Genomic DNA, 15342 nt, shown 5'->3' on the forward strand with positions numbered 1-15342 from the left:
TCAGATTAGGATCAAGTATCCCAGGGGAAATTGTCAGAGACCTTTTTCTATAACTGTGTTTTCTAAATGGACAGGGGTGTTGAGTAGGGACTATGATGGCCATGTTGTGGTATTGGCCTTATATGAAGACCAGAGGCAGGAAAGTAGTTCAGACCTAAGAACCCTGCCCTAGTTTATTGCCACCATCATGCAAGGAGATGCTTCTCTAACTCAGGGAAGTGCTGTAATTTATGTCTTATTCTTACCAAGAGCACTTCCTTCTTCAGTTCCCTCTTGGAGCAAGCACAATCAGCCTGCTCCAAGAAATCACTTTGTTTCCTCACTTGGGAGAAAAATGAACTTTTTTTGGAGGGTTTGCTTTATTTTGTTTTTACAATATTTTGGTGCCCTCTCATTAAGATTTTGATGACATTTTTGTGGCCTCATTTTCAGTAAGGAAAATATGAAGGCTTGTATCCCAAACAAAATAGTTTCATTGACCACTCCCACAGAACAAGGGGCTGAGTAAATCCAGGAGCTTCTGCTCACTCTTGAGTATGTGTAACATTAGATTTGGTGGAAGCCCCAAGGAAAGAGATGGGGCCAGGTCAGACGCTTCTGCAAACCACACTAATCCCACTCCCAATACAAATCTAGTGTGAAGGATGAGAGAAGCAGAGGCTCACTTTGTAAAGTAACTCAGCTGGGATAGCTATTCACCGTGTTCCCAGGAAACCACTTCTTTTTTTGCCATTATGGGGTTGCCCAAAGGCACTGATCTTTGTCTGTCTGCCATTCTTGATCTATACAACTGCAGATGGCTCCATGCAAAATGGAAGAACTAAATGGAACTTTCTACAAGAGACTGACAGATAAAAGTTTCATTAGTTGGAGGAGTGACTCAATTCTCTTGAGATCCTGCAATCTTAATGGTCCATAGTTCTCAGGAGTAGTGATGAGGGCAAAAAGAGGAAACAGAAGCCAGTAGAGACAGATACATTGCTAAGCCATCCATCCATCCACACACGCACTCATTCATCCAACCATCCATTTAAAAAATATTTACTATGTGCCAGGCACTCAGCTAGGCACTGGGGATTGAACAGTGGACACAATAGAAACCGTCCCTACCATCCAAGAGCTCATAGTCTAGTGAAGGAAATGGCCAGCTCTATTGGATGGATACTAAGAAATTGTAGGTAACCTGGGCACATATAGCAGAGGCAACAAACCCAGGCTGGAATGATTATGGAAGGCTTCCTAGAGGAAGTGATATCCAAAGTGAACAGTAAAAGTTATATAGGTAAAGGAGAGAGACACAGAAAGACTGTCTCCTTGGGAGAATACTGAAATAGTAGTTCATCATGGCAGGGTCATAGGTTGCAAGGGGTGAGAAGAGGCTGAAGGACTAGGCATGCTAAGGGAAGTATAGACTGTACTGTAAGAGTACTGGAGAGCCAATGAAGGCTTAGTGGCAGGGAAGTGATATGATCACATTTAGATTTTGAAAACAAAACTCTGACTACTGTTTTGAGGACAGGTTGTAGGTGGCAAGTGTAGATGCAGGGAGACCATTTAGGAAACTGTTGCAGTCCTTCAGATGAGCTAGGATAGTGAATGGATGGATTTCAGAGATATTTAACATGTATTATTAACACACTCAATTCTTAAAAAGACTTTCTTCCTGCTGCCTAAGGTGTACTTTTCTTTTGAGGATCCAAAGCCCTTTATGGACCTCCCTTGTCAGTACCCCATTGTTAATCTTTGTAGCAGTTACTAGACATCCATAGTGGCACAGTGGGACTGGGAGACGGTGAATGAAATAGGATGCCCTCTTAGTAGTAGGTGGCAAAATGGCAACACCAAAGGAGGCTGTATCTGGATTGCCTAGCAATCCACCACGACCACCACCCACCTCAGTGGAATTCCCCTAAAAGAGAGAGCAGGGTTTCGTCAACTTTAGCACTGTTGCCATTTTGAGCCCAATAATTCCCGTTGTGTGTGTGAGAAGTGTGGGTGGTGGGGGTGGGTCCTGTGCATTGTAGGATGTTTAGCAGTGTCCCTGGCCTCTTACCCACTAGATGCTGGTAGCCACCACCACCCACAAAACTGTACAACCAAAATTGCCTCCAAGTTGCCAAATGCCCTTGGAGGGAGGGATTCTCCCAGGGTAAGAACTACGGAAGGTTCTTATCCAGTGAGACCTGCTCCTTACCTGGAGTCTGCAGTACCTTCACTGTTCAACATGGCAAAAGCTTGTGAAAGAAGTTGTCTGCCATCAATTCTGCTCCTGCTGGGGAGCCCCCTAGGGGGAGCTCAGCAGCTTGAAACTATGTAGGGAGTCAGTCTAATTAAGGAGGTAAAAGGACTTCATAAACCTAAGTTCTAAACCCTCTCTCGGCTCCACCCAGCCACAACCATGTTCCAGGAGAAGTGAGTGTCCACTATTCACAAGGAAAATGAGAGAGAACAGTACTTAAGGGCTGCCAAGGCAGGTAGTGAGAGGACAGCACTAGAGACTAGATGGGCAATGCCAAGGGTACCTAGAAATTAGAGAAGTTTCCATAGCCAGGGGTAGGTAGCATTTCCTTGGGATCCCTTCTCTGTTCTGCTCTCCAGTGTGGGAGCTGAGGCCCCAGCTCACCACTGAGCTCAGTTCTTCAGCAGGGCCTCTCACAAAGAGCAGCAGGAGAAACTATGGGGTCAAGGGAAGAAGAGGGGTAGAAGAGGGAAAGGAAGAAACTCCTAGTCTGATGTGGAGACTGCAGCTCAGAACCCCCAACACCAAGATTATGTCTTCTCGCTGGGTAATCTTGCCTAAGACTCTCTCTAGGCTTCAAGTGTCCTCACACGTCTCATATGGGAATAATAAATCCTGCCCAATTACCACTGTGGTTGTGAGAACCCTAGGAGATAACAAGGCAAACAAATGCAGAGTTCATGTTCGTTGCTATTTATTGAGAGAAAAGAATCATAAGAATGTAAGAATGAAAAGAATAAGAAGCAGCAGAATCAGAAGCAAAAGCACAAAAAGAAAAAAGAAGGAAAGAAAAAGAAGCGTAGGGAGGAAAGGCAGATGGAAGTGGAGGGTGGACAGCACAGAGAGATGAAGGATGACCTTTTTGACATGGGACTTCAGGCAATTGGAAATATCGTGGAAAGCTTCTTTAAAAAACCAGAAGAAATTCAGGATAAAAATGAAGAACAGCAGACAGTTAATATGGGCTGGCAACTCACCGGATAGGCCATGGGAGGACTCCAGGAAGGTTGACTGCTCTGTTGATGGATGTTGCAGGTGTCTTACGTGAAGGCAATTGACATCTGGATGGCTGTGTGCCTGCTTGTAGTGTTTGCTGCCCTGCCGGATTATACTGCTGTGAATTTTGTCTCCCATCATCATAAGGAATTCGTAAGACTTCAAAGAAAGTAGAGGCGCCAGTGCGTGGTGTGTATAACTAAGGAGGGGCCCACTTCCTTTCTCCCCAGGACTTCTTTCTCCCTACCACTCTTTCCACAAACCAAGAGCGAACCTAGAGCTGCAAGGACTAGACAGGCAATCAGAAACCCTGGATTGTAGTCCCAGGATGGTCACAGATAAGATAAGTACTATAACCCCTTTGATTCCATTTTTTTATCTGTCTATTGGAACATTAATCCCTACATGGAAGTTTACTAGAGTGATTAAGAGTGTGGGCGCAGACCCTGACACATTAAGCACTGAAAAAAAAATTAGCCAGTATTAGAACCTTATCATGTTAATCAATGTGAGGTTGCTTTAAGAATTACTAGTGGTTGCTCCTGGCTCTCCCCTCACCCAGGAGAAAGGTACCCTAGGTTGTCATATACTGATTAAGAGTTCAAGAGTCAGCATTGGTGCCTTTCTAGGGGAACATTATAAAAGGGGTTCCCACAGCTAAGCTAGAATTGAAAAATCTTCCCCTGCCTCTTCTAGCTGTTAGGTGTCTTTGCCTTGATATTCATTTGGCACATCAGAGTTGTTGGGTGTGACCTGTTCTCCCTCACTCTTATTTGTTAACCCCATTTCTTCTACAATAGATTGATCACCTGGGGCAATTGAGCAGGGATCTTGTCGTCATGACAACGGAGGCAGTTTACCCCCATTGTCCAAATAATAGTGCTAGGTATGTTGTTATGGCAACAGAGGTGCATGGACCACTCTCACAGAAACAAGTGCCCAATTATGAGCAAAGATTTTGCTGAGCTAAACACTGGTCGCTTAATCATCAGACACAGAGATCTGGTGTCTTGAGGTCTGACTCCTTGCTTTATGCTAAATACGGAGGTTTTAAAGTCAAAGTGGCAAGCGCATATGATCTCTGGGGCAGGTGAAAAGGGAGAGGGGGAGAAAAACGATGATCTGAGCCCTCTATTGGGGCCATTCTAACACTAACGCTTTTTTCTCCTAACACCCCACCTCCCACCTCAGCTGCTCCTGAGTTACCCCTACCATAAGTCTGCGCTAAAAATATCTCACAAACTACTGTCCCTTGCTGAGGTCCCTTTCTGCTGAGGACAAGGCTCCTGTTTCATTAGAGATTTTTAGGACAATTCCTGCCTAGCTTAAATCCTTTAGTTGGGCCCTGGGAAGTTCTCCCTCTAGTGGAATGATCCATAACTGCATCTCCTTAAATAGGACCCATTCTTCAATAGACCTACTCATATAGGCCCTTGTTATCCCACGCTGAGGTGAAGAAAAAATACAGAGACTTGGCACAAGGGCAAGAGGATGCATTCTTTTCTAAGCTAACTGTCCATACCACTTCTTGATCTATGCTAAACCTGCCTGCAGGTACAAAATCTTACCTTTACAGGCATTTTGATCTTGATGCCTTCTCAATGCCTACCTTGGAAAAAAAGAGCAGGTTGCTCAACAGTTCCAGAGTACTTTTGCCAGCTAAATTGCCTGTGTGGGTGCCCCAGCAACAGAAGGCTGCAGCAGTTAATGTAGAGCTACTCCAGGTCGACACTAGTCCCAGCACCTCCACTGTACCTCCCTCTCCCCCAACTGCCCACAGCCTACTCCTCCCTCCTTGTATATAGTTTGAGCCCGATCTCATAATGGAGGCTGTCATAATCAATGCTCAATAATGAAAAAGTTATAACAGCAGCCTGGGTCCTGCTTAGGCTCCTGGATCCTGCCTGAAAGTGAGCTAGGCTTATTATTAGTGTAAATAAAACCTGAAAATCCAAACCAGTGTCATTAGCCCCTGTCCCACTTGGAGTTTCCTAAAGCCATTGCTATCCCAGTGGAATGGTAGCAGGGATCCTGGAAGTCACTGAGCATACTGGAAAATCTGATGCAGAGTTCATCCATTTCTAGAACCCCTCTCTGGGCCCTGCTGGAGAAGCAGCAGTCTTTAGTTTGAGAGGAGCCCTTTTAAGGGAGGGAAGATAATCCGTATGCTTTTCAGGGAACCCTTAGCCAAGAGCAAGATAGGAATGTTTTAGGAGCCCACCACTTGTTCGCCCAGCTCCAGGCTTAATACTGTTCTTCTCTAATCTCTCCTCAACCGTGTATCTTCACTGCCTGGTGGTCTTCTTTCATGTCACTTTCTGAAGTAGTTTACCTTTTTCTCCATACATTTCTGATTTGTCTTCACAGCTAGTCCAGGCATCACAGCGAAGGGTCTGTCTCTCGTTTTTATAACCTCATTGGGCCCTAGCATCAGGCTATGGACACAGCACCATGAAACCCAATTCTCCAACATTTGCAGGCTGACTGGTAAGGGGTCTCTTTCAAGTTGGATGGAGAGAGAACCTTGACATTATCAATAGGATACCTTGAGAAATGGAAAGAATTTCAAAATACTGCCTCTCGGAGGCTTGGCTCCAGAATGCTGCTTGCCCCTTTCCCTTCCACAGCATCCTCCCCCATTCTCCAACCTCTTACTTTCATTTCAATACCTATCATTCCTTCCCATCTCCACATCTCACCTCCCACACTGTGCATTCCTTCCCCAGCTTGTTTTTGGAATATCTTCCCTCTCTAGTTTCTCGGCCCTCCTCCCCTATATATAGGTACAACAGAAATGTTCTATCTCAACAGCCATGGCACCCATAATGTGGTGTTTAAATCTCCATTGTCCTTCCCAGCACACACACCCCTCAGAATTGGGCCTAAGTATCTAACACCCAAACCCAGGACCTTCCCTCTCAGATTTCAGGCCACTCATCTTTGATCCCCCAACTACAAATGGCGCAATCCATTAAAATAATTTTAGGCCACGAACAGCTTACTCTATTAGCCACATTTTTTTCTCCTCTGTAAAATAGCATTTTTCAGCCTGGGAAATATTTCCAAACAATTCTCTTTAGATTTACTGTGACTGGATAAAATGGGAAATAAATGAATCTATAGAAGCAGAAACAGCAGTTGGATTCAACTTCCTCTTTCAGAGCTTTTTGCGAACAAATATATTTTGTGCTCGTATCCTCTAGCTAGGGGGATGAGGGGATCAAGAGGAACAGTAGAGAATGAGAAATATGAGGGACCTGAACTGGAAAGCAAAATAGAAAATCATTTTATTTACCCCCTTATTTTCCAACTACTTGGGAGATATTTTGTTTACCTCTGGTTCTTGATTTCTAAAATGGGTACAGCACAATCTCTCATGTAGGAATAATGTGGAAATGAATTTGAAAATACAGGTGAGATGAAGCAGGGACTTTGGTAACTGAGATTATGTAAATACTTTTGAGCAGAGAGCTAAGGCTGCCTCACTACAACAACTGAGGGTCAAAGAACTACAGTTGTGAATTCCTTCTGGCCTGCACACATTCAACTATCTCCACAAAACCTACAAGACTGGTCAGCAAAGCTCTCTGGTGGGCGGACTTAAGATTCTTCCCTATGTCAAGGGTGCCACTCTTTCTAGAGCCTGAAGGGCATCAGGACACGGCACCAGGGTGGGGCAAGAAGTAATTGTTTTTTCTGCCAAGGAATTTGTAACTGAATAAGACTTTTCAGTTTAAGCCCTTGAGAGAATGCTGGCTTCATGTGAACAAAGCCATTCCCTGTCCTATATTCTAAAGCATGTGACTCATCAGACCATTCATTTATTCAATAGATAGCCACTGGTTGTCTATTAGATGCCAGATACTGTGCTAGGCACTGGGGACAGAGCAGTGAACAAGACAAACGATCTTTCCCAAATTTGTACCATGAGCCCAGTGGAAGCAGGGAAAGAAGCAGGATTTGTTGTTGAACCTCTGGCCTGAGCCTGCCTTCCCCTGATGCCTGGTGATAGTCTAGACCTTCTAGTGATGTAATAATCAAGGGGCACTGGGACCCACCAGACCAATATCTTATCTGCGAAGCCACTTTACCACAGCTGCAAAGGTCCCGCTATAAACATCATATATTTATAACTGCACAGCATGTATAAAAATCTACTTTATTCACATTTTGTGTTTATCTGTCACACCCATTCAATATGCATATATCTTGTTCTGTTTTACCACTGAAAGTCCCTAGTCTCGGGAAGTCTTCTTCATTCCTGGGCAAACCAAGAAGGTAGTTGGTATCATTCCTCAAGGGGGCATTTCACTTCAGGTGATTTCTTAAATAGCTGAAGCTTTTACTCTTATAAACATCAATATTCTTAAAAAGTGGAACCATCTTTGAATAAAGTATTTCTAGGTTCTGGCATATATTGTCTTCTGCTAATTTTCAAGCTGTGAGGCAGTGTGTCCTTTAGAAGTAGACAGATTTAGGTATGTTTGAGTCCTATATCAACTGAGTAAATAGGATATGAGTGGGGGTGTGAAAGGCTCTTATGAGTAAAGTTCTATTAATCACTCAGAGGCTCCCTCTCCCTCCCTCTCCACCCCACTCCTCTCTCTCCAACTTTATATTTCTGTCCTTACTTCTTGGTTCTCAGCTGTGTTATAGCTACTTAAAGTTATCAGCTGACAATTAGATAAATGAACTTTGCATAGTCGGCTACATTCCTTGGTGCTTACATAAAATGTATTTCTTTGACTTTAATGTGTTCACCATAATGCATTCAGCATAGATGAAAAGAATGTGTATTGGGTAACAAATGTTACCCTAGATGTACTGACCCCTATGTTGAAATCAGCTCATTTGCAGAACACCACATGTATCTGCAATAGAGTAATCAGCTTTACCCTAAATCAGATAACCCACTATGTTATTTAAAACTTTTGGAATTCTCAGCTTTGAGTCAAGATAAACAATTTTTTTAAAAGATACCATGTACATAGAGAATTAATTCTGCAGCTCTTGAAAGTCACTGAATTCAAGTTCATCAAGTCTAAAGACCTCGGCTGTGCTTTCTAAAGGTTTCATTGCTCTGTTTATTATCAGTCAGAGATAACTTGACATTGAAGTGTTCCTCCCAGAATGGCTTGGCACTTCACTGGGTTTTAGATGCTCTAAATGATGTTTTGCATTTAAAAAAAGCGGCTTGGGGCTTATCTTCAAATGGAAGTGGAATCAAAACATACCATACATATCATGTATAGCTACTTAGCATACATGTACCTCATGAGTTTTGTGGCCATAAAAATGCACACAAAGGGCATGTGTACCCAGACCCCTAGTCTACATAGCCTCGCCTAAGAGATATTTGTGTGGCCTGGTCTCTATCATTCTGCTTCAGAGCTTTGATGTCAAATTCTGCCTTTTCTCCCAAGTAATTCCAGGAGGAAGATATCATCCAAGAAAGTCACTTCTATTTTTGTGGCTATGGCCCAGGCCACTGCCTGCAGGCAAGGGATGGAGTTCCAATGGAAGGTCCTGGCATTTATAGTCCTCAGCTACCAGCCCCTCTTCTAAGGGAGAGAGAAACCATATGGAAACTACGTGGACTGACCCAAGAGGATTGACACCATTTCTCAGGCTCTCTTCCCTTTCACTTTCCTCACCTTCAACATCTCCCACTGGGTTTTCTATAAAGTGCTACGGTCAGAATATATCCACCAGGTACTCTGAATAGGATTGGGACTAGAGAGTCCAGCTGTTGGCTTCCTGCTTCCTTCTGGGGGTGTTTTCCCCCTCCATTAGACTACATCAGGAGATTAAATAGTTCCTTCCTGATCTCCCACTCAGAACTTTATCAGTGGATCCCAAAACTATGTGGGTCTACACTACATACTGCCAACGGTGGCTGCACAAGATGGTTTATCTACCATAATCCGGATTTTTTCCCATGCTATCTATCCTGTTTCTAATGGGAGTAAGGTCTGACCATGTTCCTGGGGCCAGGATGACCTTCTGTGGCCCTTGCTGGAGACTCTGTTTTCCATTTCTCCAGTGGAGACTATTCAGACCACTGCTACTAGATTCCAGCCTTTGTCATCTTAATCTGCACCACTCTTTGCCCTGTCACCTCCCACCAAGAGCCTGGCCTTTACAGTGCCATCTGTCCCTCCTACCACAGGCTCAAACAAAGAGTCTTTCCCATCCACAGGTGCTGTCCTATGTGACCCAGTCAGATTACCTGACTGTGGTAGGAAGGCAAGGTGATAGGTTCCCCACCTGTCAGCAAGGCTGAAACAGTCACCGGCTGCACTGGGGTAGGACATTGCTCTACGACCCAACAGAGAGGTTTTCAGGTCTCCTAAGAAGCTCAACACTGTTGGAATGGGGTCAGCAATTTTGGGCCCTCAGAAAGACCACCCTTTCAGACCTACCTGAACTTCATAGTCTCAGAATGGGTTTTATTCCCTAACTACCTAGCATGGTGACAGGGTATGTTTGCCTGCTGGATAGTGAAAAAGAAAAAAAAAATGCTTACTCTTCAAGGAACTTGATGATGCTAGAAAATGTTCAAGGGAAGTGAAATCCAAGGTAGTAGGACCCAGAAGGAGCAGAATACAGAAAATATCCTCAGAGTCTTTGTTGCCTTGGGTTTCCTTTGTTTCTTCCTTTTCTCTGAAGTCTCTATTTCTCAGGATCCCTCATTTACAACTTGGTCTTTCCCCTCCTTTTAGTAAGCAAATAATAGTGTCATGCAACCTTGTATAGGATAAGTGGGCTTTGAGGAGCCCAGGAAGAACTAGGCATATAGAGGGCCTCTACCCTGGGCAAACATTCACCTCAGGGTAGTAGTTATAGAAGTTAGAGAGCCATAAATGAGTTGGAATCATTTAACCTTTCTCGTGGTTTCTTTCTCTATCTACAGCAAGGAGGGGCAGCGGTCATCTGAAGACACCAGAAATGTCAGAATAGAGGCTGTGGAAGAGTCTATTTCAGGCCTGACATAGCACATGGACATGGTGAAGCAGGGGCTTGTTACACTGAGTCCTATGAAATAACCCAACTGTGAAGAACTGAAAAAGGGAAGATTCCAGTGCAGGGCTAATAGCTGGAAGGCAGAGGTTATCAAATGATCTTTAAACATCTTGGCCTAGAATAAATAACTATATTAAGTTCAATCTCTCTCTCTCTCTCTCTTTCTCTCTCCCCCCTCTCTCCACCCCTTTTCTCCCTTCTCCTTCCCTTCCCCCTTGATCCCTCCCATTCTTTTCTCCCTTCCTCTCCTCCTCAAAACTGTTTCAAATTGAAAGTCAATAAACCTAGCGACCAAAGAAAATCCTATATTCAAACCAAGAACTCAGCTTTTTCCTCCCTTTTTCCTATTGATCTTGTCTGCTCTTTCTTATTCACTGAGATATTCCTCTTGTTCACCTCTTGACTTTGAAGAGAACATTCTGGGCTGACCAGGGTAGCTGGACCAGGTTAATCTTACTGACGATATTATGATTCTGGTGCCAAGGAGATTCAAAACTAAAGGATTGGCTTAAGCGAGAAAATTGAATTAAGGGCCAGAGAGTCCCTGTTTTCCCATTTCTGCCCAGGTAGTGCCAATCAATGAAAGGCCACAAGCAATACCCTTTTGAAAGAAGCAGAGAGTATCTCTTTGATACTCTCTATTGCAGGGCTGGGGTGTCAGGCTGCCGCAGCCCGAAAGCGGGGATAGCGGGGGGGTGGACTATGGAGATGAGCTTATTTCACAGAGCTCTACTTGTTATAGATCTTGTCCAGATGGGCCAACTGCACAAATCTGCCCTGTTGGAAGTCTCAAGAACAATGCCCTGGAGACAGCTACAGCACTGAGCAACTGGGCCTGCCCAACTGGGACTCATCTCAGGGCATCAGCTGGTGCTGGGAGCCAAAGAAGCCAAAGTACCAATGAGCATAATAGTCCAAAGGAGTTTACAAAGCTACTCAGAGGCAGTGCCAGGTGGAAGGTGCTCTCCCTCCTTATCAGAGCACCTGAGTTTAGAAGGGAAACACATGGTGTCAGAATCGGGTACAAATAGCTTTCATTTTCCTCGCCTTTCCTATGCATGTACTGGGGAGGGGAGGAACACTGGGTCCCACTGGAAATATCTGTCACCTGCAAATATATTTAATCATGAAATTCTTGAACTTGGACACTTCTCACCAGTGAGTTGGGAGGAGATGATATAAGAGACTCGCTTGGAGGTCATTTCCATTAATCATGATTCTTATAGTACTCATCGCTCCAGAGACCCATACTACTTTCTGCCTGGGTCACATATGAAGTGATTTTGAGTTTTAAAACCTCATATTCTCTAATAGGAAAAGACTTTCTATATAAATAAAGTGTTTTCATTGATTCATCATTAATATTTAATGCCAATTAAATATTTTATACATTTACTTTTCCAGGGAAAGGGCTTTATTTATTCAGCTGTTGAGGTTATCAGTGCATCCATTATTTCTTCAGTTTGCTCTGCTCTTTGAAAAAGCAGTGATTGGTCTTCCTTGTGCCCCTCAATCCATTAGCAGGGCCTCTGGCTCTCCCAGAATTCATAGTCAAATCAAACAGAGCTTTCTGTGTGGAAGAAAGGTAGGAAATACAATTTATTCCTTTTACTTTCTCTGATAAGCCTTTTTCTTCATCCATCATCAAAGAACTGACATTCTTCTAGTTGAAACATTAAGTTGACTCCTGAAGTTCCTTTTCCTTTCCACTGAGTCATGCAAATATCCCCACTTTATCCAGAATATATAACCTCCTGGGAATCTTTATATGTTCCTCCACTTGACTCTCTCCATTTTCGATTTACTATTATCAGTGTTGTAATAATTTTTATTATCTTATCATTTCTGGCTGTCAAAACCTTAAATTCAAATTCACTTTGTTGGGATTAAAGATCTTCTCAGGCTGCTCTGCTAATGAAAGACAAATCAGCTAAGCATGAGAATGAACAAGGGATTAGGAATCCAGGTAGTATGATTACTTGCTGAATGGAAGAAATGTAGAATCAGCCCTTTGAGAGCAGAGATTGCATCTTACACAACTTTTTAATCCACACAATTCCTGATACACAGCATTTGTGTATGTGGAATAAAAGCACGAATTCTCAGTTTATTATATACCATATTTCTTTTTTTTTAATTTATTTTTTCAAATACATTTGTCTCTGCTTTCCCCCCACCTCTTTCCCTTGCCCCCTCCCTCCTTCCCTACCTCAGCTCTTCCCCTTTGGTTTTGTCCATGAGTCCTTGCTACATGTTCCTGGACTTTCCCCTTCCCTTCCCCTTCCCTGCCCCCCCTTCTCTCTTGTCTCTGTTGATTTCTTTTCCTTTCAATGTTGCTGGTCATATTTTCCCTGCATCTTTGCATTGTTGGTTAGGTTCCGCTTATAGGTGAGATCATATGGTATTTGTCTTTTGCCCCCTGGCTTATTTCGCTTAGCATAATGCTCTCCAGTTCCATCCATGCTGTCGCGAAGTTTAGTAGTTCTTTTTTTCTTTCTGCTGTGTAGTATTCCATTGTGTATCTGTACCATAACTTTTTGATCCAGTCATCTACTGATGGGCATTTAGGTTGCTTCCAACACTTGGCTATTGTAAATTGTGCTGCTATAAACATTGGGGTGCATAGGTTCTTTTGTATTGGCGTTTTGGTGTTCTTAGGGATATTATATACCATATTTCTATTCATTCTCATTCACCCATTGGTTACAGAAAAATGGACCTTGGAAGGAACTTATAATATCAAATAGCATGTGCGCGCGTGCGCACACACACACACACACAGGCTGGTCCTTGGGTATAACAGAAGCAAAGTTAAAAAGACATCAAAACTTAGTAAATTATATTGCTGAGTAAAGAATGACAATGATATGATTAAGTATTCATCATATTCCAAATATGAAGACTAGTTTCAAGTTATATTTTAAAAACCAATCACCAAATAAAAACTCTGGCAGAGACAAGAGAGTAAAGTCGAGGGGTTTTTGGCAGTACAATCCCCTGCCTCTTCCTGTTCCCCATGCTGTTCCCACTGGAGAGCCAGTCATCCCTGAAAGGATGGCAATTAGGCTGTTCTTTCTAGCCTCACACTCCTTGCTCCATTATACTTCACACCTAGTATAACATTTACAAGTCTATGAACTTGGACTGGTAACATCACAACAGCATTTTAGAAAATCATAGACCACAGGGAGGAAGGACAGCTGAGCCAGGGGCTTTCTCACTCACAGAACATTTTCTCCATGGAAGAATGAAGTATGGCTGCTGCATGCAGTCACCTGAAAAAGTCACATGACAGCTCAGGCATTGCCACCTCGCCTGAGTACTCTGTTTTTCTCAGTCTCTGCTTTCTCCATGTGGCTTTCTACAAATGTCCTGGCTGCATTATACTGGGTGATGCATTAACAAGGAAGTACATGCTCTCATCATCAACTCCCTAGAACAAGGGCAATTCTACCTTTTAAGTCCAGGGAATGCTTTGCCTTACAGAGCTGGATCTAGAAAAATATGCACATATTCTCTATTTTAATAGCTTCCATTCATGACAATGTAGTGATTAAGAGTATACCAAACAGAGTCTGCATTTGCATTACAAATCTATCATCCACTGGATATGGGTTCTTGAACAAATGACTTTACCTCCCTCAGCCTCAGTTTCCTCCTCTAAAGGGCCATTTGAAGGCCCTGAAAGATCTAGCACACAATAACTACCGTATTTTGCCATGTATAATGAACACTTTTTTGACCAAACTTTCTAGGGAAAAATAAGTATGCACATTATACATGGGTAGCACTAATTCTGTATCTATATAAATGTCTTTAATTCTCTTATTTATGCTTATGAGTTAAAAGCATAACTCTAGAAAGCAATGATATCTGTATGCAAAATAATACCCTTTATAATACAAAAAACATTTAAATATAAATAGATAAATAAATAAATAAATAAATAAACTAACTAAAAAACTAAAATGAAAGATTTTTTTTCCCTGGAAGTTTAGGCCAAAAACATGGGTGCACATTATATATACAGCAAAATATGGTATATGGCCTTGAGCAAATCATTGAACCTTTCCATATTTCATTTTTCACATATGTTAAATGAAGGTAATAACAGTACCTACCTCATAAGGTTGTTGTGGGAATTAAATGAGAGTATGTAGGTAAAGTGCTTAACTCAGTGCTTAGCACACAGTAAGTACTCAATAAAGATTAGCTATTACATGACCAGACCACATCATCACAGTCTCTCTTCTACATCTGTCAAATTTCTAGCACATGGGCCTGGTTGGAACTTCAGATTTCCATTTTGTATATCTCATCTTACTGAGTTCGCACTTTCATATTTTCAGTGTCTCCACTGCCAGTGACTGGGTTCTTCCTGCTGGATTACAACATGCTTACAAAGTATGTAACCATGACATATTACTTAATCTCTCTGAGTCTCATCTTCTGCAGAGAGAGGAAAGAAGAAGAAGAAGAAAAACAAGAAGAAGAAGAAGAACAAGAACAAGAACAAGGACAAGGAAGAAGAAGAGAAAAAGAGGAAGAAAGAAAGAAAGATGGGGCAGGGGAATGTGGTGGCAGGAAAATGGAGATAAATGTATTTGAACAATAAAAAATTTAACAAAAATTTAAAAAAACAAAAAAGAAAGAAGGAAAGAAGGAGAAGGAGGAAGAGCAGGGAGGAGGAGAAAGAGAAGCAGGGGAGCGGGCAGGATTGGGAAGGGAAAGAGGGAAAAACTCATTCAAAATGAAAAAATAAAAACCACCCTTCATTTGACCATAAATTTCTCTCTAGATAGTGATTTATTGCTTTCCTTCCATTCATCACCATGTTTCTTAAAAGCAATAACCTTATTATACATTTCTGCATCTTCATGACTCCCATTTAACTCCTCAACACAATGTTATCTACCCTCTGCCTTTTTCTCCCTAACTCCCTCCTGAAAATGCTTTTCCTATGTTCGTCACAATGCCTTCTTAATTGTTTTATCAAGGCAACACTTTTCTGTCCTAATCTTTCATGATCTACTTTAACATTTGTCACACCTTCTTCAAAATTCTCTTCTCCCTTGGTTTTCATT

At 42.4% G+C, this 15342-nt stretch overlaps 1 protein-coding gene across 1 annotated transcript; it reads right to left on the reverse strand.

Annotated features, from left to right (window-relative positions):
- Positions 1–2886: 2886 nt before the first annotated feature.
- Positions 2887–4021, reverse strand: TMEM31 (transmembrane protein 31). The gene is given in 3 exon segments (XM_054561844.1): positions 2887–3151; positions 3153–3350; positions 3923–4021. Coding segments are annotated over 3 exon segments (498 nt in total). The 3' UTR covers positions 2887–2950.
- Between the last annotated feature and the right edge of the window lie 11321 nt (positions 4022–15342).

Source organism: Pteronotus mesoamericanus, unplaced genomic scaffold (assembly GCF_021234165.1).
Source record: "Pteronotus mesoamericanus isolate MK-2021 breed Mesoamerican mustached bat unplaced genomic scaffold, CSHL_Meso_final scaffold_550, whole genome shotgun sequence".
Classification (NCBI taxonomy): domain Eukaryota; kingdom Metazoa; phylum Chordata; class Mammalia; order Chiroptera; family Mormoopidae; genus Pteronotus; species Pteronotus mesoamericanus.